We start from the raw sequence: 23,103 nt of genomic DNA, 5'->3' as shown, positions 1-23,103 counted from the left end.
TCTTGGGCATGGAGTTCACCAGAACTTCACAGGTTGCCACTGGAGTCCTCTCTCACGACGACATCACGGAGCTGGTGGATGGTAGAGACCTTGCGCTCCTCCACCTTCCGTTTGAGGATGCCCCACAGATGCTCAATAGGGTTTAGGTCTGGAGACATGCTTGGCCAGTCCATCACCTTTAACCCCAGCTTCTTTTGGGGTCGTTATCATGTTGGAATACTGCCCTGCAGGGATCGTGCTCTGCTTCAGTATGTCACAGTACATGTTGGCATTTAAAGAAATGATGTTATCTAGTACAACAAATGATAGGCCTATGTAGACTTTTTAAAACTTTTTCTATAATTGTAAAAAAATCTATTTTAATTTGTTTTATATGGCAAAATGTGTTAAAAGAAGACAAAAACTTACATCTAATTGGATCCTGAAAGAATTATAAACATACATTTAGAATAGTTTAAATTATCAATAATAAATTAATAAATAGTCATTCATGGTAAACGGTAAATGTAACATAGTCCTTCACGTTAAATATCACCTGTCTCTAATCTGTCCTCCAGCTTTATCTTCTCTCAGCCAATCAGTGAATCTTATTGCGTCCATCGGGTGTTGCCATGACAACAGCAGAATCAGCCTTCATCCTTCAACAATTGAAGATATTAGAAGACATGTTTGTCGTAAGAGTTTTATAGTATTAAACACGTATTTATACCGATTTCATCAGGCTCCGAAAATTCTTTAAAAAGAACACAAAGAATAGCCTTCTCAGGTGCCATAGTTGCAACTCTTGGGTCATCAGAACGGGTGTTCAATGCTGAACGCAACCCTGGCATAATGTCCCAGTGGGGTGCTTCTATTTTTAGCTCAACATAGAAAATGTTTTAACCTTTAGTTCCCTCTAGCGTTTGTTGTTTGACACAGGCCACTGTAATTTATTTATATTAGATGTTAGGGACAATGCTGACCAATAAAATGACACATAACTACAGACTCAAGTAAACAGCACAAACCTTTATTTTTATTAAGTTCAGTCATTTTCACAACATAGACAGTTGATTTGGTAAATTTCACCACTGGACACTTTGACACCAAACCCCTTTGTAAATACAGTACATTTACTACTGCATATTAAGTGTTTTTTTCCTTGTACATTACACTTTGATACAAGAAAAACGGAATAAAAAACAATGGAAAGCATGATCAGCACACGAAAATAAAAAATACATAATAAAAATGTAGGAAACGGAGAACAAGCTCTGGATCGTTGTCATGACTCATGAAAGTGGAGAGGCTACATTACAGGGTGAACTGTGATGATGATAAGAGACTCAAGCCCATGTCTTTCACACATCTGTAAAATCACTATATCAGTGAAAAACTGTATGTGATTTTCAACAAATTTGATTGTTATTAAAAAAGTTTAGTCGGGCTTTTGAGTTTCAGCAAACCTGCTCCAGATTAGATGATATTCAGTCCAAATGCATCTCAACCAGTATTTAAACCACTTTACATAGACAATCCCATTTCTTTCACATCTTACGTAGAAAAATGTGTTATTAGTGTGATGAAAAATCATAACCCATGATCGGGTATTTTCTTCAATATTGCTCTGTAATAAAGTGACACATTCATTCACAAGCAGGCATACACAACAGCAGGTAAAGAACATCCTTTATATCCTTTTTTCTTCTTATAGCCCAGGGTTTTTACAACACAGTTCACACGTAAAAACCAAGACTCAAATGTATTTACAGTAAGTTTTCACGAAAGGAAGACAGAATAGCAAAGGAAAGATGCAGGGATAATTTGGGAGGATCTTGCACATGTAAACGTTAATACTTTTTTTGCAAATTTTTGCATTATAGCTGCAGGCCTGGCATTCAACAGAGCCACATAAAATCTTTCACAGGACACCTAATCTAGAGAGTCATTATGGGAAATGCTAATCAAATCTGAGTAACTTTAGCTAAATGTTGAGAGAGAGTATTTAATAAGAGTATTGTTGATATTAGCCAGTACAAGATAATGGCTCCGCTGCTACAATGATGGAAGCAAGAGCATGGGCAGAAAATAAACTCAGATTCTGACTAAAAATACACTTTACTAGACCTAACAAAGCAGTTAGATAGGAACCCTACCACTATGTGCCTAAATGGCTTCATTTCCTTCCATGCAATTTACATTAAGGAATGTTTCTGTATGATATTTGGGTTTCAGTCTCTGGACTGAAATAACATGAGGCAAGGCAGTGAACAATTGATACGTCACACATACAAATAAGCAAGAAAGGTTTGTGACAAGCACTGCAAAGTTACCATGAAAACAGCATTAACTGACTTCTCTAACTTTCTTTATATTTTTGTAAATTGGTCAAAAACTTATATCAATAACAAAACATTTTATATATGCATCTCTAACTGTATTATTTAAATACTGCACTGTATTATGTACACAATCTGAATAAATATACAGAAATCTTATCCTAGTCTTCTTTTATATTTGAAGAGTTTGGTTCCAAAATGAGATAACTCCATTTTTTTAAATCATGTTTTTATTATGTTATCGTGTTTTTATTGTGTAAGTTAGCTGTATTTTTTTTTTCTTATTATGGCTTAAATCAAAACAAACCAACTGCAGTTTGATTGATATTAATTGGAATGCACAATAAAAGACATGATTTTTGAAAAAAGTTGAGTTATCTCATTTTGGAACCAAACTCTTCTTTTGTTCATAAATAATTTAAGGACAGTGAGAATAAGAAAAAATAAAAAAAGAATTTTGAAACATGAAGTGAAATGAAGGCTATAACAGTGATTATGTGTGCACGGACAAAATTGCTATGAACTTAAGTCCAATCTTATCTCGGCCTAAACTAATTTAACCTCACATTCCTTTAAAACTTAGGCCTAATCATATTGTTCAAATATTAGCAAACCCTTTCAAATTTCAAGCCTATTCCAAACCCTTAAAGGGTACTATGGCTTTTTTTATAATGACTTGTGGGTGAAATAAAATTATTTCAAATCTTAGGATGTTAAAATTCCTACAGTTCAGAGATGAGGGGGAGGAGCTAAGTCCTAGGAGGAGCTAGGGTGTGGCCAGAGCAGACATTAAGGGAAATTGAGGGTTTTATGTTTCATGTTCTTTTTTAAATACCTAAACGTGTTGCTCGTGTTGGTGCAAGGCAGTGCAGCTGCAGCTGGGTTTGATTTCAGCAAGCGCAGTCCTGGTGCGGAGCGGCGGGCTGCTCTGTGAGCTGGGGTCCCTGTTTGGCTCCCGTCACTGCAGGATCAGCCGCATCCAGACTCTCAGACATCTTCTCACAGATTATGTCCACCAGCCGCTCAAAGGTTTGTTTGACGTTGATGTTGTCCTTGGCACTGGCCTCAAAAAACTCAAAACCTAAGTAAAGACCAAAAGGCTCTGTCACAAAAACTGATGAGCTACATAGAAGATCATAGAAAATACTCTTGACACCAGATGTATCTTCATAGAGGAGGCAATTCCATAATGCATTGTTATGAGCTCGATAAATAAAAACCTCCAAGATGGCAATTACTGTCAGGAACATTTTGATATGTATAATTTTTACTTATTTAATAGCAAAATTTATCAACAAAAATGGTTAAAAATGCAATAGTTACCAATATGTACAGTATGTACATTTTTGCAGTATTGTGTAATTATTTTAGCAACATGTTAAACCACAATCATAAATTGGGTCAATTGTGTCAGAAGCTAGATATGTATGACGCATGATCCATGGAAAGTAGTGATATGTTCACCACTACAGGAGAAACTTTACCAAGGTGCTCGGAAAGCTGCCGGCCCCTCTCAGAGGCCACGACCCTCTCATCTTCCATATCACATTTGTTGCCCACCAGAAGCACCTGGGCATTATCCCATGAGTATGTCTTAATCTGTGTGGACCTGTAGAAGATTAGTGAGCAATGAATATATGTTGCATGCAAAGCAGGGTTTCCTATTCTCTTTTTTAAGTTCGTTTTAGATGGCTGTATCTGCCTCACCAGTCCTGCACTGCAGCAAATGACTCCTCGTTGGTGATGTCGTACATCAGGATGAAGCCCATGGCTCCACGGTAGTAGGCAGTGGTGATGGTCCTGTAGCGCTCCTGTCCTGCTGTGTCCTGTTGAGGAAGAGCCAGCCAACCATTAGATGAACAGAATAACATAAATCAACCGAAGTGACCAAACCAAAACTTGAGTTAAAATGTAAATTTATTTATTGGTATCAGCTAGGGCTGTCACGATAAACCGTAGATAAATATAACGTGATTTATGCACAGCTTTTGAGTGAAGTACGGGAAAATGCTGCTGCACCCAAAAGCCAGAGGGCGCGCTCGTGCGGAAACTCCAAATACACACTGCAGAAGAAGAACATGTTATAGAATCTTGGAAATGCCTATGGACATATTTTGATCACTGTTACTCAAGCCTCATCAGGTATTTTTATGATAATAAAGTATATTTATAATGATCATGTTTGACGGGTGTTGCTTTTTCAAATGCACGTTATAAGCGACTCAGACACGCACTGCTTTTAGATCGAGCAGCATTTCCTACTGATCCCAGAGCCGTGCTTCACGGACAAGCTACGCATAAAAAAATATCGTCACAATAATAATTTAACATGTTTAAGCATTAGTCTTTAGATCAAAAGGTTTCCAAAACATGCAGATCATCAGAAACATAAACTGGTAGTGTTATTAAAAAGACCAAAAACCCAGAATGATTAACTACAATATTTGCAAAGTGATGCAAAGAGAGTATTAAGAAATGAGCAGTTTAGGGATAACAAGTGGTTAAATAAAGTATTCAAAGACACTGCTGTTATTCAGACAAACCAGGAAAACAGGATTTAGCTATGGTTTCATTTTTGGCTCCACCTGCGACGAAATCCAATAGTCCACGAGAGCAAGAATAGGCATTCAGAATGTTAGTGGTTTAGTAAGTAAAGAACTGATCTCTCTGCATCACAGCACCAGAGATATGAGCCTGTTAACTATGAACACTCTCCGTTACACCATTATGCATACAGACCAAACAACAAACCGCAGCGTTTTATAGAGGTGTAAAAAATAGCCGGACCCCTTGCATGGAATTCACCATGTTGTTTCTAAAGTAGCCCTAAACTGACAAACTGCTCTACAGAGCCTATTTCGTAAATGGGCCATTCCACAGAATTCGTGCAAACTGCTGTCCCATATAAAAAACACATTGAAAAAGCATTCACGTATTCAAATATTGGTTGTTTACTTAGATCATCTTTCGAAACCCACAATAATATTTATAATATCAGTAAGCTTAATATATATCAAATCATCATTAATTGGGTACTTTCAATTGGGAGATGGGTGTCCCGAATCCAAACCCCTAAATTTCAACTCATGAAACATTTTTTTCCATTGTTATTTTTAAAAATATATTTTTGATGTTTTTAAAAAAGTGAAGTTCATAAAATGTTTATTTTATATTTTATTTGTAAATGATTAAACTTTACGTAAGAAATGTGTCCCGGACTTTCATGTCACTACCGAAACAGTGTATGTTTTAGTCCATTTTTTATGATTTTAGCCACACCCCTACATTTTTTATCAAGAATCATTACTGTGTCCCTCTCTCTAATAGCTACATGGTGAGTAGATCGGTGTTATCATTTTAAAGTAAATGTGTTCAAAAGTCTTAAAATATGTGTGTAACTTTAAGGAACATAACTACCAAACATCTTTTTTCTGCAATTAAGCCAACTTTTTTGAGCGTTATTTCATAAAATTTAGTTTTTATGTGTGTACTTCTGTTCAGAACTGTGCTTGCTAACCATGTGCTGATTAGCATCTTTGAGCTAGGCTCAAAAGTATTCAAAAATTGTAACTACCAAAACAGTCACGACCGAAACGTATCACTGGGTATCATTGTTTAGGTAGTGACAAAAATTGTTTCGGTAGTGACAAAAAGGAACACTTAATCCTTTATTTGGGGGAATAAATAAAACTCCATACAGTTATGCCAATCATTAGTATTTTAGTATGTTTTAGTAACGATATAGTTTGTGAACTGTAGGTTCCCTTTCGATAAACGCTATGGGAAAACTCCTGTTTTATCCGATACTGAAGCCTATTGGTTAACGTCTGTGAAAATCACAGACCAATGGGGTTAGGACCCGCCATTTTGGGCGGCACCGCTCGCCTATATAAGTCCGGGCCGAACTCCATTCAGTACCATTTTCTCACAGTTTGCCAGACTTCCCAGGGTAAGAGGTCCCCGTCCCCGGCTGATGCTCGACCCTGTGCCGACTCCGAATACCTGAGGCGCGGAACCCGAGGAGGAGAAAGGGGTTAAGTCTTATGCTTATTTTCACATCCCTATAGTGCCCCGCAACAGACCGCTCTTGAGATTCGCGTTCGAAGCCCTTCGGGATTTCTCTCGCCCCGCGTACATTTACCAAATGTGCAGATGCGGTGCTTGCACCCCTGAGACAGGCAGTCAACTGCATTCTGAATTATCTCAATGACTGACTAGCCCAGTTGGAACAGGAGATATGCATGAACAGGTCCACTGTCTTCGAGCATTTGGAGAAATTGAGGTTCAAAATCAACCTCGGCAAGAGTTTTGTTAACCCCCACTCAACAAATTCTATTTTTGAGCATGTTGTCGACTCTACGCGGGTTCAAGCCTAGCTAACAACAGAACGCGCCTCGGTAGTCAAGCGCACTGCGGCTTCGTCCAGAGTAGGTTCTTTCGTCCCGCTCAAGAAGCTTCAGAGAATGCAGGTCTCATGGCTGCGGCATCCCCGCTCATTCTGCTGGGTCTGCTCCGCATGCGGCCGCTGCAATTTTGGCTGAAAGCGAGAGTCCCGCCTCGAGCATGGATGCTAGGACAGCTGATGCTAAAAGTGACGCATGACTGCAAAAGAACTATGCTGCCCTGGAAATCCCCTCACCTATTCGTCACAGGCACGGAGCTCGGCTCGGTAGGCAGAAGGAAAGTGATGACGACGGATGCCTCGAAGATGGGCTGGGGAGCGCTGTGCGACGGCGAACCCGCGTCAGGCACATGGACGCTCCCCCGTCACAGCTATATATCAATCACCTCGAAATGCTGGCAGTGATATTAGCATTTGGACACTTCCGATCGGAACTCCAACACCATCACGTTCTGGTACGATCGGACAACATGACGGTGGTTTCACTTATAAATCTCTAGGGAGGGTTATGATCTCGCCCATTGAACAGATTGTAGAGGTGCTTCCTTTACAGGGCTCAGCGGAATGTCCGCTCGGTCAGAGCTACGCACGTCCCGGGCACAGAGAACTCAGGGGCGGATATGCTATCTCGCAGCGGCCCGCCGCGGGGGAATGGAGACTCCATCAAGGAAATTTTAAGCATTTTCTGTCGGGCGGACACTGACCTGTTCGCGTCAGATGAGAATGCTCACTGCCCGTTGCACTTCTTGAGGCAGAACGACGCCCTAGCCCAGAGCTGGCCGTCCCGCTGCCTTTATGCTTTTCCTGCCGTGCCACCTCCACCCTCAAAGTCTACAGGGCGGCTAAAGCGGCGAATTACACCCCCATAGACAGTCGTTCAATCGGGAAGCACGATCTGATCGTTAAGTTCTCTGCTCGCTCTCCCCTCGGAGGACAATGAGTCAGGGCACTACGAGTGTACCGACCGCTCTGCTCAGTACAGAAAGTCAGAACAGCTGTTCGTGTTCGTGGACAGCACACTTGGTTTGCCAATCTCTAAACAGCGATTATCCAGATGGATTGTGGATTCCATCATGGCCGCGTACGAATCCCTGAATTTGACGTGTTCGTTAGGTGTGAAAGCCCACTCTACCAGAGGTATGGCTTCCTCCTGGGAAGCCATACCTCCCTTTAAGCGCAGATCTTCCCTTTAAGCGCAGATCTATCTGCCTGATATGGGCTTGGACACTAAATGTTATGAGCCCCTGTATGCGCTCATATTATTCGGTTATACTGCTGTGTTAGTGCACATATGGTGAGCTCCGGTGAGCCTGAGCTCCTGCTGCCAGGTTTTTAGGGCCCTTAGGGGTGTCCAATCTCTGGGTCGCATGCATTCTTCAAGTCTGTTGTAGCGCGGCGTGATGGGATATGATTCCCATAATGTTTTGCTAAAAGGAATGCGAAGTGAACCGTATCGAAAGGGAATGATAAGGTTACTCACGTAACCCCAGTTCCCTGAGATAACGGGAACGAGCATTGCGTAGCATGTTGTGCTACGCAACAAGTCTTTACATCGCACTTAAGTCGAATATGGTACTGAATGGCGTTTGGCCCGGAGTTATATAGGTGAGCGGTGCCACCCAAAACGGCGGGCCCAAACACCATTGGTCTGTGATTTTCACAAACGTTAACCAATAGGCTCCAGTATCGGATAAAACAGGAGTTTTTCCATAGCGTTTTGCTAAATGCAATGCTCGTTCCCGTTATCTCAGGGAACCTGTCACAAATTCCCAGACAAAGACGATGCACATCAGATTGGAAGACATTTAACCAGTTTAATGAAAAGGGTAATCCACAATAGGGCAAAAACAGACAAAAATACATCCATGGATAAAAGCATAAGTAGGCTCAATGGGTCTGAACTAGCATACACAGAAAGACAACTAGACCTGACAAACACTAACACACAAAGCACAGTATATAAAGAGTCCAGGGTGATGAGCTGCAGGTGTCAGGTGCAATCAAGGTGGTGCGGGTATAATCAGTGAGAGGGCTGGTGAAGGGGGGGCGTGGCCGGCTGACGAGTGGGGTTGTTATAGTACCCCCCTTCTGCAGGCATGTCCTCGCGCCTTAACGAACCAACAGGGGAGGTGGGTGGGGGCTCAGGAGGTGGATGAGGGGTAGGTAGAGGGAAAGTGGCAAGGGATGGTCGATAGGGCTGTGGAGGTGTAGATGGAAGGAGAAAGCAGGGAAGAGTCCAGCGCAGGGTGAGAACAATGTCCAAGAGACCAGGCAGGAGGAGGTCCCAGGGCGGAGTAGAGGGAGGGAGGAGCCATGGTGAAGCCAGGGATGACGGGCCACGGTGAAGACTAGGGAGGTACGAGCCGAGGTGTTGCCGCTAGGTCGGAGGACCGAGGTGGAGTCTGGGTCTCAGAGGCTGAGGGCAGAGACATGGGATACTCCATTTCAGGGGTAGTTGGCGGCTGGGGATTCAGAGGCTCATTCGACCCAACAACGCTGGCATGCTGAGGGTGAGCTGAGGGATTTCCGGTTGCCAACACATCCAGGGCTGACCAACTGGTTGATGAAGGCAGAGGGAGGGAGGACGGGAGCTTCCTGGGGACTTGCGAAGGAGAGTTGGTTGCTGAGGGAGGGCTGGGCGGGACCAGCGGGGACGTCGAAGCACTGGGCGCTGTCATTAGTCCAGTCCAGAGGCCGTTTGCAGCTCACCCTCAGCGGCGGGAGTATGGGCGGGGCTTCCCTCAAAGCCTCGAAGTCCACCAGAACTCTCATGGCGGCGGGCGATGTTGCCGGCTCAAGCACCTGGTCAGACGCGTCTCGGGGCTCAGGCTCCAGGGCGAAAGCAGGCTCAGTTGCTAGGTTGCGTGCTGGCGTTGGTGTAATTACATATAAGGGCTCAGGCTCTCCGTCTGCGGGGACGTTCGGTAATCGCTCCGTGCTGTGAGGTGGTGGCTGGCTGGTCACTGGTTTGGGATCCGTGGGGTTCAGAGCGCTGGACTGCGGAGGATTGAGGCGCGCATTCCGGGCTGAAACAACCCCGCCATTTACGGCTGGGACCGGATGACTACTGTGCTCGCACTCATCACTTTCCCCAATGCAAATTCACACCCCACTGCCTGAAGCACTCAGTTAATAAAGTCCTCCAGGGGGTATTCATCCGTGTCGGGAAGCATAATGAGAGCATGTAGCTCATCATCCAGTCCCGACAGAAACAAATGGTTAAATTCGGAGTTGTTCCAACTCAACAGTCTGCATGCTTTGAAGAAATACTCTGCATACCTCTCCAGAGTCATGCCGTCCTGGCAGAGCTGCATCAGCCTGGTCTCTGGAGAGGTGATGTCGTAGTCCAGGTCCGAAAGAGGGTCAGTGAAGGGCTCTAGGGTGGCGAAGGGGTCCGGTGATGAATATTGTGATGGTGGTGTGGACATCGTGATCGGTAGGTCAGGTCTTCTGTCACATTTCTCCAGACAAGGACGATGCACACCAGATCGGAAGACGTTTAACCATTTTAATGGTTTATCCTCTCCTTTATCTTAAATGTGTGCTCTCACTGAGCGTGTGTGTGTGTGCGTACTTGTCTGTGTACGTACGTGTGTGTGTGTGTGTGTGTGTGTGTGTGCGTGCGCATCCGTGTGTGTGTGTGTGTCTCTATGTCTATGTGTGTTAGTACGTGTGCATATTGTGTGTGTGGAGTGTTTTGTATGTGGGTATGTCTGTCTTCTGTGTTTTCAACTTTTTCTTGTTTTTGCAGGTACAACTTTAATTATTTTGCTTATAGTCAATATGTCTCATGTACAGCTGCTTTGTAACAATGAAAATTGTAAAAAGCGCTATATAAATAAAGTTGAGTTGAGTTAATGAATCCACGGGTGAAAAAACAGTTGAAAAGGGTAATCCACAATAGGGCAAAAACAGAAAAAAACTAGCATACTAGCATACACAGAAAGATAACTTAAGACAACTAGACCTGACAAATACTAACACAGTAAGCACACTATATAAAGAGTTCGGGGTGATGAGCTGCAGGTGTCAGGTGCAATTAAGGTGGCGCGGTATAATCAGTGAGAGCCTGGTGCAGGGTGGGGCGTGGCCGGCTGACGAGTGGGGTTGTTACAGAACAATCGTTTTCTATTAGATATTTACTGTCAGATGTGTGTCTGCTATATGTGCTGGCTGCGTATGTGCAACATAGTTAGTTATTTGTATCAACATAAAATTTTGAAAGTCTGATTCAGCTCTGCAAATTAAATATTGTGATCACTACCAAAACATTCCCATCACTACTGAAAATATGTCACGACCGAAACGTGATGTTTTGTAAAAAATAAAGTATATTCAATTATCAACTAAGATGTTATGATAGTGTTTGGTTCAATGTATATATAAACTAATGAATCCTTAAAGCAACAACGAGCCGTTTTTCGACCTTAAAATAATCTCTCTAAAATTATTTTAGTGGTAGGACAACTCTTAACTGGACGAATTTTACTGCCGCTTCTACCTAAGCAGCCCTCTATCGGCTGAAATCACATTTGTAACTTTGGTTTGTGGGTAGGTTCACAAGCCCCGCCCATCACCTGCTTTACGGCATACGTCACGTTTTACTCATAGCCTGGGTGAAGTTAGCCAACATCTAACAATAAGTCGAGACCATCTAGTTCAACGCAAGTCTCCAAACCATCACCATAGCAGAGCCTGCAAAAGAAACAAAGAGGGTTTTGTCGGAGGAAGCGACGAAAAGAAAGAGAGAGAGAGTGATCGGACACTAGCCCGATCATGAATCAATATCGGACAGGCTTACACTCGGTGGCGCGAGCTGAAAGAGGCAACGGGTTGTAAAACTGATGGAGACCTAGCGGTCCTGCTACTGGATTTGTAAGTGTTATATGTACATTTTTCTTACACTCCTGTACTTTTGAGCTTATTTGTTATTAGGATGTGTTCAGGTTGTTCATTGGTGCACCACCGATTCACAATTTATAACCGTAAGGTAGCTGAGAGATAATATTTTGTTGCCCCCGGTGTCGATAGCTAGCATGTTGTTTCTCGTCACAAATTTGTGTATTGCATGTAAACGAAGACTACCAAACCACAATAAACGTTTTGTGGTAAAAATGTGCAGATTGCGTAGTTCAGACCAGTTATGCACATACACCGGTTACATCAGCTTTGTAAACAAATTCACGTGTATTGAGCTGACAAACGGGGAAACTTTGCGACAGTATTTACGACACACATATAAGACAATTGTGCTTATCAACTACATGGGGTAACCATACACCAAAACGGCTCGTTGTTGCTTTAACTTTGAAATCGCTTTGATAAATTTTATGCCCTTTACAAAGAAAGATTACAAAATACAACAAATCTAAAAAATTACACTTTTTATTAACTATTGAACAATTGTTAAAATTGTAACTGTTATTGATTTACATGTGAATACATTATTTTAAAATAGCAAAAATTATATTTAAAAAGTAGATTTAAACTAAATCTTAATATGTAAATATAATCCTTCTTATTAAATTATATAATTTTGTGTTTCGGTTGTGACAAAATTTGGGGAGAGGAAGAATTTCCCAAAACCTTCTGAAATTACAATATGAAAATTAACTGCACAATTACTAGAAATGTGTACCTTTGATATTATACAATTTGCATACATAAAAAAATTCTGGGAAAAAAACACATTTCTTCAAGATTTTCCAACTCTGATTTTATATTTATATATTTATATTATATTATTCTGTAGAATGGCCCAAATACGTTATCTCCTTCGGCAAAGAAATGAAAAACATGACGACATCTTAGTTCCGTGTCAGCCACCGTAGTGCTTTGAAAAGGAGGGGGGGAGCGGTGAAGTGAGCCATTGGTTGCAATTTCCAACCTCACCCCTAGATGCCGCAAAATTTCAAACACTAGACCCTTAATACAGTTTTGCAAATATATCCAATATGGTTTTTTTAATGGCTGATATTGAGAATCAATGTGGGGGGATTCAACAATTTATATGTAATTACAGTAATTAACATAGAGTTATGTTATATAATATAATTATAATTCTGTATGACATATCGCTTATTGCTCCTTATACTCTTTGTAAGTCGCTTTGGATAAAAGCGTCTGCTAAATTACTAAATGTAAATGTAATTAAGACATAGAAGCATGCAAGTTTAGCATCAAAACAGACTTAACACATAAAAAGGAATACTCCACACTTGATATTACTTTTACTGTAGACATTTACATTTTACATTTACATTTAGCAGACGCTTTTATCCAAAGCGATTTACAGATGAGGGAAACAATGGAAGCAATTGGAACAACATAAGGACAACAAAAAGCATTAAACAGTTAAATATATATATATATATATATATATACAGTATATATATATATATATATATATACTCAAACGTATTTTTATTCCACAAGCTTTTTCCACAGACACAGGCTTTTGAGGTTACTGAAAGCGACATAGTTTGATAGTTTGTGAGTTTGAACATCAACATCTGTTTGTAAGAACAACATCTGTGTTTAACCTACCGCTGGGTTTCAGATCTGACACCTCACAGTACTGTTTGAGAAAGACTGTCGCTGCATGGCGTGTTGTTTTGTGTAACAATGAAATATCGCATTAAAAAGTGAATGATGATTAGTAATTTTACTGTATGTCAGATGCTGGTTTTACATCTGAATGGCTTAAAAAGAAAGCGCTAATGTGATATACAGCTGAAGGGAAAGATTTATCAGCCAATGACGATTAAAAAATATTGCCATGACCAGTTTTGTGAAAAATAAAAGTACACCCTCTTTGAATTCTATGGTTTTATGCACAATAAAAATAAATGGTCCTCACCTTCAGGCTTGAATAAATTTTTTCCCATGTTTTACTCACCCTCAAGGCATCCTAAGTAAATGTGACTTTCTTCTTGAAGAATAATGCAGTTGGAGTTATAATACCACATATACTTTTACTTCCAAGCAGGGGCGGACTGACCAGTAGGACATTCTGTCAAAGTCCAGAACGGCCATCCCACCGACGGCCTACGGCCGCGACCAGGAGCGGACCGAACATCTGGAGTATCGGAATTTTTCCCGGTGGACCGCTAATGTATGGGGCCGTAATGGATGCTCGGGCCGGACAAACGGACGTTATTAACGCGAATGCACGCAACGCGAAGGCATTAGCGAGACGGACACGTATGCATTTAACGCAATGGCACGTCACCACCTCGGTGTGGTGATTGCTAATGAGGGACTGGTGAGGGAACGTGGAGGATGATGGGTGATGTAGTCCAGGGGGGAACACAGGAGAAACAGGCACAGGAAAACACCGGGAGGCAGACAGGACTGTGACAATACAATTTAAGGTATTATTTATTCATAAGGGTTTTCACTCTTTTAAACTTGTTTTTTACTGTGTATAGTGGCATTAACTGCCACAATCTGATCTCCAGTAATATTTAAGAAATATAACTCAATCAACTACGGAAGATATTCTGAGAGGTGGTAAGACAATGAACTTGTATGCAAGAATCCAGATGGATCATGCATCACTGCAGATTATATCAAAGTAACTTGACAAATCAATAGACCGAATTTCTCTTTGGCACGTAGTTTCATTCCAATGGAGACTTCATGAGATCATATTGGGTTCCTACCACTGCATCTACCGACAGACCTATTAATATATCAAAAGGGATCTGGAATGGAGACTGGAAGACTATTTTTGGCTCTGGAGTCTGATACCACAATAATACATCAGCATCTTTCAACAATATGCTGCAGTGTTTCTATTTTCTATTACACTGTTTATGAACCATAAAAACAATATAAAGATATACAGAATATACATCTACGTTAAGCCAAAAATCGAAGATGTTTTCTATATGCATATGACAAAATGTGCAGTACAGACTGCATTAATACAATGCAATGCACTTGACTTTCCATTTCCAGTGTAAATAATGAAATAGATGTTACATAAACTAAAATCATATATTATTTTATTGACCTGCGACACACAAAAATACATAAAAAAGTGAATTTCAGAGATCATAACCCGAACGGCATTTGCTGAATAATGTGGTGAGGTCATGTGACTATTGTTGCACAAGGTATTTGCACATTATTGTTAAAGTATATTTAACACAATATTTATTAAGTAGTGATCTAGTATTTCTTTCTGAACATTATTTGCTACAGAAATAAAGCGAAAGCTTTTCTCTGGCGTGTGCTGATCTGTGAGGTGGGGAAGGGTAATTTTCCACCACAGGAAAATTTGAGACATTGGGGGGAGGGGTCCTGACACATCGTAGGCTTTTCTGATTGGTTACTCGTCCAATGCATGAGGAAACCTACACAATCATACAGGCCAGCTACTGACTCTCTCTGAAGACCACCACACATCTTTATTTAAGTACACCAGCTTCATTGACTCCAATGGTTAATTTAATATATTCAGCTCTTTGTCATTTGTAATCTCATGTAATTATAATAATGTATTTTTTGTCTTGGGTCTATGTACATTGCTATACATCTAACCTTGCTGCAAGGAAGATCTTATGTAATTTTGGAAATTGTTTCACACAGTGAGTTATTGGCTGCCACAAGCATTAAAGCATTACAATTCAAGAGTCATTTAAAAACTAATAATAAACCAATAAAAATGCACTTTTGTACGATTTTGGAACTGTGTAGGATACCAATAAAATCTGGGTCTTAAAGCATAACTAGTACCATTGCTTTAACCTCTATTCCTGAGATGGGATTTATTACTCTGAAATGTAAGGATCAATACCAAATAAAGAGTAAGTTTAGACAGCAGTATAAACGCAATTGATTGTCAACTATAGAGCTAAGACTGAACTGTAAAGAACTTACAAAAAACGAAACATCTCAAACATAATTCAAACATCTTTCTACTCCAGTTCTTTATTCAAAAACAAATCCATAAATCTCTACGCTTGGCCTTTTTTGCCCCTTGCTTCAGATGACCAGAACAAACCCATAAACTGGCACATATACAGTATGTAACAAGCAAACATTTCACCAAAACTCAAAAGCCCAATACTGATGGGAAATTATTTCTCACCCAGATCTGAAGTTTTATCCTCTTGTCATTCCTGTAGATGGTCTTCACCTTGAAGTCAATGCCCACTGTGCTTACAAACGCTGGCGTGAAAGAGTCGTCTGCGTAACGAAACAGAAAACTCGTCTTCCCGACGCTGCTGTTCCCGATGATCAGGATTTTGAACATGTAATCAAAGTTTTGATCGGAAGACTCCTTTTGTCCATAACGGTTATCTGTAGCTGAAGCCATCTAGAGGGAACAGAGAAATTGAGGTTATTCACAGGTTATTCAAGATTCTTAATAATATGTATAGTTTAACATGGATGGTAGGAAGAGTAAGCATTCTGTGACATAAGCATTTGCTAATAACCAGGCTTTACTTCAGAAGTACAATATCAAATTTTGATAAAAGATTACGAAGACAAAAACAAAATGCAAAATGACTTGCACTTACAAATTGTTCCTCCCAAAACAAATAATGGGTCTCATTCACTAAGCATGCGTACGCACAAATTTGTGCATGAAACCTGCGTACGATCGTTTTCACGAATAAATCATGATTCACAAAAAAAAACAGCTGAAAGCACACGTACGCAAAAATCACCAGTCTCTTTCTTTCTTTCTGTCTCTCTCTCTAAGACAAAATTATATATATATATATATATATAATTACACATAGATGTATATTTTATCATATACAAGTGCGTTAGACTATAGCACTTTTACAGCCGGCTAACAAGAACTCTTTAAACTGCGTGTCTGTAAAAGGTGTTTTATTGTGTATGAACTGATGTTGAGGACTGCGCACTTGGAATTACTTGCGAGAGCGCGTCTGTAGACAGTGTCACATGGAGTTGCCTGGAGTATCTTTGACTTAGTCACTACAGGTGATACAGCAAAGTTAGGCGGAAAGCCCTAATATGGAGATGGACTGGGTGTATTTTATGCAAATGACTAAACTTGTGCATGCGGCCACTCATTTAGAATACTCCAAATTCACTAACATTAGGACGAGGTTAAGAACAAATTCATGTGCGTACGCACGTGTTGTGAATTAGGCGGAAAGTTTTCGTGAGAAGTTCAAATGTGCGTAATCTGCGTATAATACGAAAAATCTACACAATTATTAGTGAATGAGACCCAATGTGTGCTAACAAAGTAAATAGAGTAAATTTTGATTTCAGGTGCACTGTAAAGAAACCTAACCATTCTTACTTTTATGTTATTTCAACCAGACCTCACGGGAATTCGTAACTGTTTCACGAGGTGGCTTATTCATATGATTTTGCATGTTGTGAATCGTACAAAATCGTACCATTACTAGAAAAAAATGATAATGAACCCCCACCCCTAACATCACTGGCGTGAAAGGAAATCGTACAAAAACGTATGAATGAGATCGTACATTACTTTTTGCAAGATTGTGTTGGTTATTTTCTTCTATCGTTCAAGCCGCATCACTCATTTCCAAATTTAGACATTTAGAATTTACTGCTTGCTTTTTCTGTGCAAAACAATGAATGGGGACTGCAGCGTTAAAGCCTTAGAAAGGATGTTAAAAAACATAAATAAATTTCAAATTGATCCGTGCTTGATATTTTTCTGAAGTGTTCTGAAGCCAGGAAACAGCTTAGCTTCAGGAAAGTCTTGTTTTTACTGATAACTATCTTCTCCAGTGAGCTGTTAACTCGAAAACCGCTCGAGTCAGTGAGGCTCGAGACCCACATCAGTCTGATTTGTAAATGATTTATTCAGATGGAATTGGATAAACCGTTTCATTGAAAAGAATGATCTGTTCACAAATTAGACATCACTACTTCGCTCAAGGCTTAGTGCCTTGAATATTGGTCTGTTCATCAGCTATCACATGATTTCACATGACTATGCTAAATAGTTAGAAAAAGCACTAACACTACTTTAAAATGAACATTTACCCATTTACTATCCTTTCAAACATATTTAAATGAGCGACTCATTTTCCAGACCTGAGTTAGGGTCACCACCTCTTTAAAATCCTTTCTTTTTGTCTAATTAATGCTAAACAAAAGGAATTTGAAGTACTGCCAGGTCTTGGCCTTATCTGACATTTTCTTTTGGTGTCAGAACAATAATTGGTAGAGGTCGGAGTCTTTGAATATAAAACAGGCATTTGTTCAGCTCCATCTAACTCTGCCAAATAGCAAAGCATTCCTGTTCACAAGACGTTCACATGATCTGATGTAGCCATCGCTGAAATGATCTGTAACTGTAGAGTCTTTTTTTGAGAAAGCAATTAACCGAAACAGGATGTTAAAGGTGAGCTGGGAAGGAAGTTTGGTCTGCAGGACAACTGTAACATGAGCTCACATGCTATACAGATCAGGATGACTTGGCAAAGCACAGAGAAACAGAACAACGGCAACAATCAGATCTTATAGATGCCAAATGCGCTCATTTCTCTATAAGAGAAGGGCTGAAACACGGTGTGAGCATTTCACTTTGACAAGGGCAGTTGTTTGATTCTAATCAGGCTGTCTCGAGCACTTTGAGGGAATGTTGGTTTAGTTTGATCCCAGAGTGGCCATTACAGCCACACATTTACTTAAAGCCTCACATTTGTTTTACATGTTTAAGTAAAGGGTGTGCAAGGGTTTCAAAAAGGCCCACAATGAAAATGATTTTCTATCTTTCAAATAGTGTTGGCTCGATACCAAAATTTTGGCTTCGGTACGGTACCAGAATCTAATTTCCCGGTAATATCGGTACCACATCGGTAGGTGATCAATAACCAGCCCCAAAATAAATTATTTGAAAAAATGTCAAGAAGACTACATGAAACTGCTGTAACTGCTTTAATGCATATATTATTTTTATATTTTATATAGCACCATTTTATTTTTACACTTTTACACTGTATTATTGAAAAATGCTTTGGTTATATAGACTTATCATCATAATCCCACAAATATGAACAATTCAATTTTGAACAACAATTAAATGTTTCAAGTAGGTCTATTTAACGTTAGCACTCAAGATGAAAACTGAATGATCAATAAAAATAAAACACTGCACAGTCTTCACTGTATAATATAAATATGCAATGACTCTAAATAAAGCTACAAAAGTTTCATTTTCTCTTTAATAAGTGACACAGATTTATTAGGTTAATGTCACTTTCAGGCAAACTCATTTTTGATGCGGAATCTTGCGGATATACATTTAAAACACAACAGACTGTGCTTATGTGAACCTTGTGTGTTTTTGACATAACAGCGTGTGTATTTGACAGTATAAGAACATGTATAAGACGCGAAAGAGAACTTCATGATGATTAGTAAGCTAACTGAGATAACGTTATATATGCTATGTTTGCCGTTGAATGGGGATGTACAGACGCATCGCAGCATGTAGAATATACGTTACACTGTAAAACAATCTAAAGATCTCTCAGCAAAAGTAGAAAGAGCCGAATTTGTAATAAATCACTCACAGTGTCTCAGTTTAAATGGTTGCAAAAGTGCTTCTAGAGGGATTCATCTTCTTCTTCTATGTTGCCGGTTCTGCGTCAGTTCTGTGGCATAATGTGCCGCATAGCGGTGAACTTTGGAACAGCAGTGTTTCAAGTACCGAAACAAGCTAAATTCTGGTATTGTACCGGTAAATTTCCAGAACCGGTTTACCGCGCAACTATGGCTGTGCTGATAAACAATATCATATCGAATCGCGATAGAATGTATTTCAAAACCGATGATAAGCTATTGGCATTTTGACTCGATATGGATTAATTTTACAGTCTAACAGAACGCAGAAATAAACGCAACAACAGTCAGTCAGCATGCAGCTTTTATCATGCGCGTCAAAGTACAAAGTCCATTTCATACTGCACTTGGCAAAGAAAACTCGACATGAGGAGGAAAACATGACTGGAAGTGGAAACAAAGGTGAAACTAACCTCGAGTTGTCATCACGCAGTTTATCAAGTGTCTTATTTTTTTTCGCAATCGCCGGTTAAACAAAACAAACTTGAGGCGCAATTGCAAGCGAGTTACTTCGAAACTCAAGCACAAACGTTTTTATATCCATCGTTAACATAACTGCTAACATGAGCTGGTGCATATGAAACAAACCAGCGCTGCCCTGTACAGATAAGAAATGTAATGAAGTGAGTTTGTGTGCACATTAAAATATTGAACCTTGTATGTACGATGCTTGCATGATTAAAGAAATGTACTACAGTTTATGTGAGATGTCTTTAAGGTTCACTGAATACATTGAATGAATCCCACTACTCGAGCACGACATTACTGCAGCGTTATATATGTGCGCAGGTGCTGAGCCAATAGCGTTCGAATGTACGCAGTAACGGAGCCCTTTCATTGGTTGAATGTACTGAATGAACACTCCCTTAACTTAACGAGTCAATTGAGTCAAAATGAGACTGAATGAACTGGTACATGTTGTTTATGGCCTAATATCCTCTGTGTTGCAACAGTGCATTAATTTAATTGAATTTTACCTGGTTAAAGGTTAACTTTTGTTAATAAACTGTATTTAAAATAGATTCTTTTAAATACAGTTTTTTAATTAAATATATATCGAAATAAATATCGTTATCGATCAATATAGAAAAAAACTATCGAGTTTACTTTTTTGCCATATCGCCCTGCCCTACCCGCAACCCCACTTTCTAATAACACAAAATGAGATATTTTGCAGTATGTTCAAACTGTTCTTTTTGCACACACAAAAAACCCCACATCTATGATCACCATTTCACATACGTACGTCACAAAAGGAAAGAAAACACCATTGCAACTACGATTTCATGTCAACTTTAAGTAAGCCTGTATTTCATTTACAACATAGTCTCTCTCCTTTACATGCACACATACAGATAAAGATTATTCTATTAATAAAAATGTTTTTTTGTCTTTATCAGACACTATCAATACTGGGACAAAAAAAGCCAAAAGAGGGATTGGTGATGTTGTGGCAAATAAGCATCCTATTCAGTTTCTAGGACACCTGAACATAAGATACATTTGTATGATGTCGGACGAGAAAGCTTTGGATAGTTTGCACTATTGCACATCCGTACTCCATTAAACACAGCACAAATATTCTAATATTAAATAAAGCTTCATCTCAATTAAAAATCTTCAAAACCAGGTCCAAAAGCAGAAAGAAACACTTCTCCTCAGGAGACCCTGGAAACTGATCTGCAACTCACCACACGTCTGGTGTGTCTGAAAGATTCGCAGAACACCAAAGCATCCTGAAATCAGCATCTCTCCTGATAACACAGGGCTGGAGCTGACTAAAAATAGAAGCAAACTTTTAGACCAGCTGCTCTCCCGGCCCAACAAAAACAGAGATGCCGGACCGCCTCAGGGGGAACTGAGCGCATCTTTGTGTTCATACCGTTGAAGTAAAGAGGTTTCAGCATTAAGAAAGCTAAGGCTCTGCGCTGGAGAGCACTTTTCACCTCATTTACACTCCTTTACACTCCAATCCTCAATAATGCAAAGGTCCGGGAAAATCAACGCTGACAGCATTGGGGACTCTGTGGTTTATGCTGCGTTGTCCAAGAACTGTCATACTGATTTGTTCAGAAATATTCATTTTAAATGTCATTGCAGATAGCATGTTGATTTCCCACAGAAATAAAATGAGAAAGCAAGAGAGCATACAGAGCCATGTTTTTGTGGTTGTCCAGAAAGATGGTTCGAAACAAGGACATGATGACGATTTAATATCAGCAATTTTGTTAAAAGAAAGAGAAAAATCTCATAGGAAATAAAGCCATAAATGGGATTATGCCGTTATAATGCCTTGAAGGGTTTAACAAGACAAGATTGAATGAATTTCATCAATATATGCAAATATATTATATAATACAGGGTATAATATAGTGTATAACATCAGTTAGAGAAAATGTAACCAGCAAGAGATCAGGGCATCCTTACATAATAGGAAACAGCACATGTACACGCAACACTGCTGCGGAATATATTTAAACCTGATTCACCATCTTCTGAGATGATGCTAAAGAAAACGATCGCGATTTCATTATTCTTACTGATATATATATATACAAATCAAAAGAAATTACGTGCAATGCAGTGTCAATGTGTTAAATGTAATGTGGCAGATGTGCCTTTCATTGGGAGTAAAAACAGAAGGATGCGCGATGTCCATGTCAAATGAAGGTTATTCTCTTTGCCATCAGCTCTTAATCTTTAGCTCTTTTACAGTAAAAACACGCACGCCTATCATATATTCCGATGTATTCGCCGCAAATAATTTCAAACGCATTTTACTGATGTGGTCTTACCGTAAAATCCGTTTTAAACGTCACTTACGCCAATACTGCGCCTCTTCCAACACCTGCAGACAAACTTGACGTCACTTGAAAGACGTGTGACGCAAAGACGGGGCGGGACCAGGGGCACTTTGATTGACGCCTTGAAGAACGAATAAAATCGCGATCCCTCCCACAGGACGTAAAATATTCAAGATGCTTTAAAACCAACATCATCCATTATTGAGCAGTCGGGGCTTCAGTCTCTCCATAATTAATCAATTAAAACGGTTGTGAAGAATGACCAGCTGGCTCAAGAATTTGTTTACATGAACATAGGGATGTGCCGAATGAAGCTTCTGAATCAATGAGGCTTTAAAAAAAAAAATGTATCGGTGCTTCGAAGTTTTTGACACAGTGCTCTACTTCGCCATCTGGTGGTCAATAAAAATTCCTACACCAACTGTGTCACTCAGATATTTTGTTCATTGAAATGTTATTATAAGTTTATTTGTATATTTAATATATAATTTAATAATATATAGAATTAGAACTCAAAGTAACAAAGAAAAGCACATCCAGTTCTTAAGTAACATGAATAATAATTTAATATATATGAAGACTTCCAAAATTAGATTTTTTAAATTTCTGTTTTTCAAAATGTTAACAAATTATGTTTTTTATGGTGCATTCCACTTAATATCAATTAAACTGTAGTTGGTTTAAGCCATAATAACTCGAAAAATGCGGCAATCTAACACAAAAAAAAACATGATAAAAAAAGTTTGGAACCAAACTCTTCATATATATATATATATATAATAAATAATAATATAGTGTGAATGTGGACACAATTTTAAGTGTTTGGTTGGTGTTGGCCTTAAATCCAACATATCCTGTAAAGCTTAAAATAGATTAACCCACCAAACTAATGGATACTAAAGTACTCTGTGTTCTTAAACAGTGTAATCTATTACAACAAATAAAAATGGAATAGAATATGAAAATCTAAACTCAAAAACGGGTG

General features: G+C 39.5%; 1 protein-coding gene across 1 annotated transcript; it reads right to left on the bottom strand.

The window, feature by feature from the left end:
- Nucleotides 1–988: 988 nt before the first annotated feature.
- rab3ab (RAB3A, member RAS oncogene family, b) lies at nucleotides 989–22,242 on the bottom strand. Its single transcript, XM_057362232.1, has 5 exons — nucleotides 22,110–22,242; nucleotides 15,818–16,045; nucleotides 4,026–4,144; nucleotides 3,803–3,927; nucleotides 989–3,399 (listed from the first exon to the last, which is right to left on the bottom strand). Exons 2-5 carry the CDS (start codon nucleotides 16,043–16,045, stop codon nucleotides 3,209–3,211), a joined length of 663 nt encoding a protein of 220 aa, XP_057218215.1. The 5' UTR covers nucleotides 22,110–22,242; the 3' UTR covers nucleotides 989–3,208.
- Between the last annotated feature and the right edge of the window lie 861 nt (nucleotides 22,243–23,103).

The sequence above is a fragment of the Triplophysa rosa genome, linkage group LG20 (assembly GCF_024868665.1).
Source record: "Triplophysa rosa linkage group LG20, Trosa_1v2, whole genome shotgun sequence".
In the NCBI taxonomy this organism is placed as follows: Eukaryota; Metazoa; Chordata; class Actinopteri; order Cypriniformes; family Nemacheilidae; genus Triplophysa; species Triplophysa rosa.
This window is presented reverse-complemented; position numbering and strand designations above follow the sequence as displayed.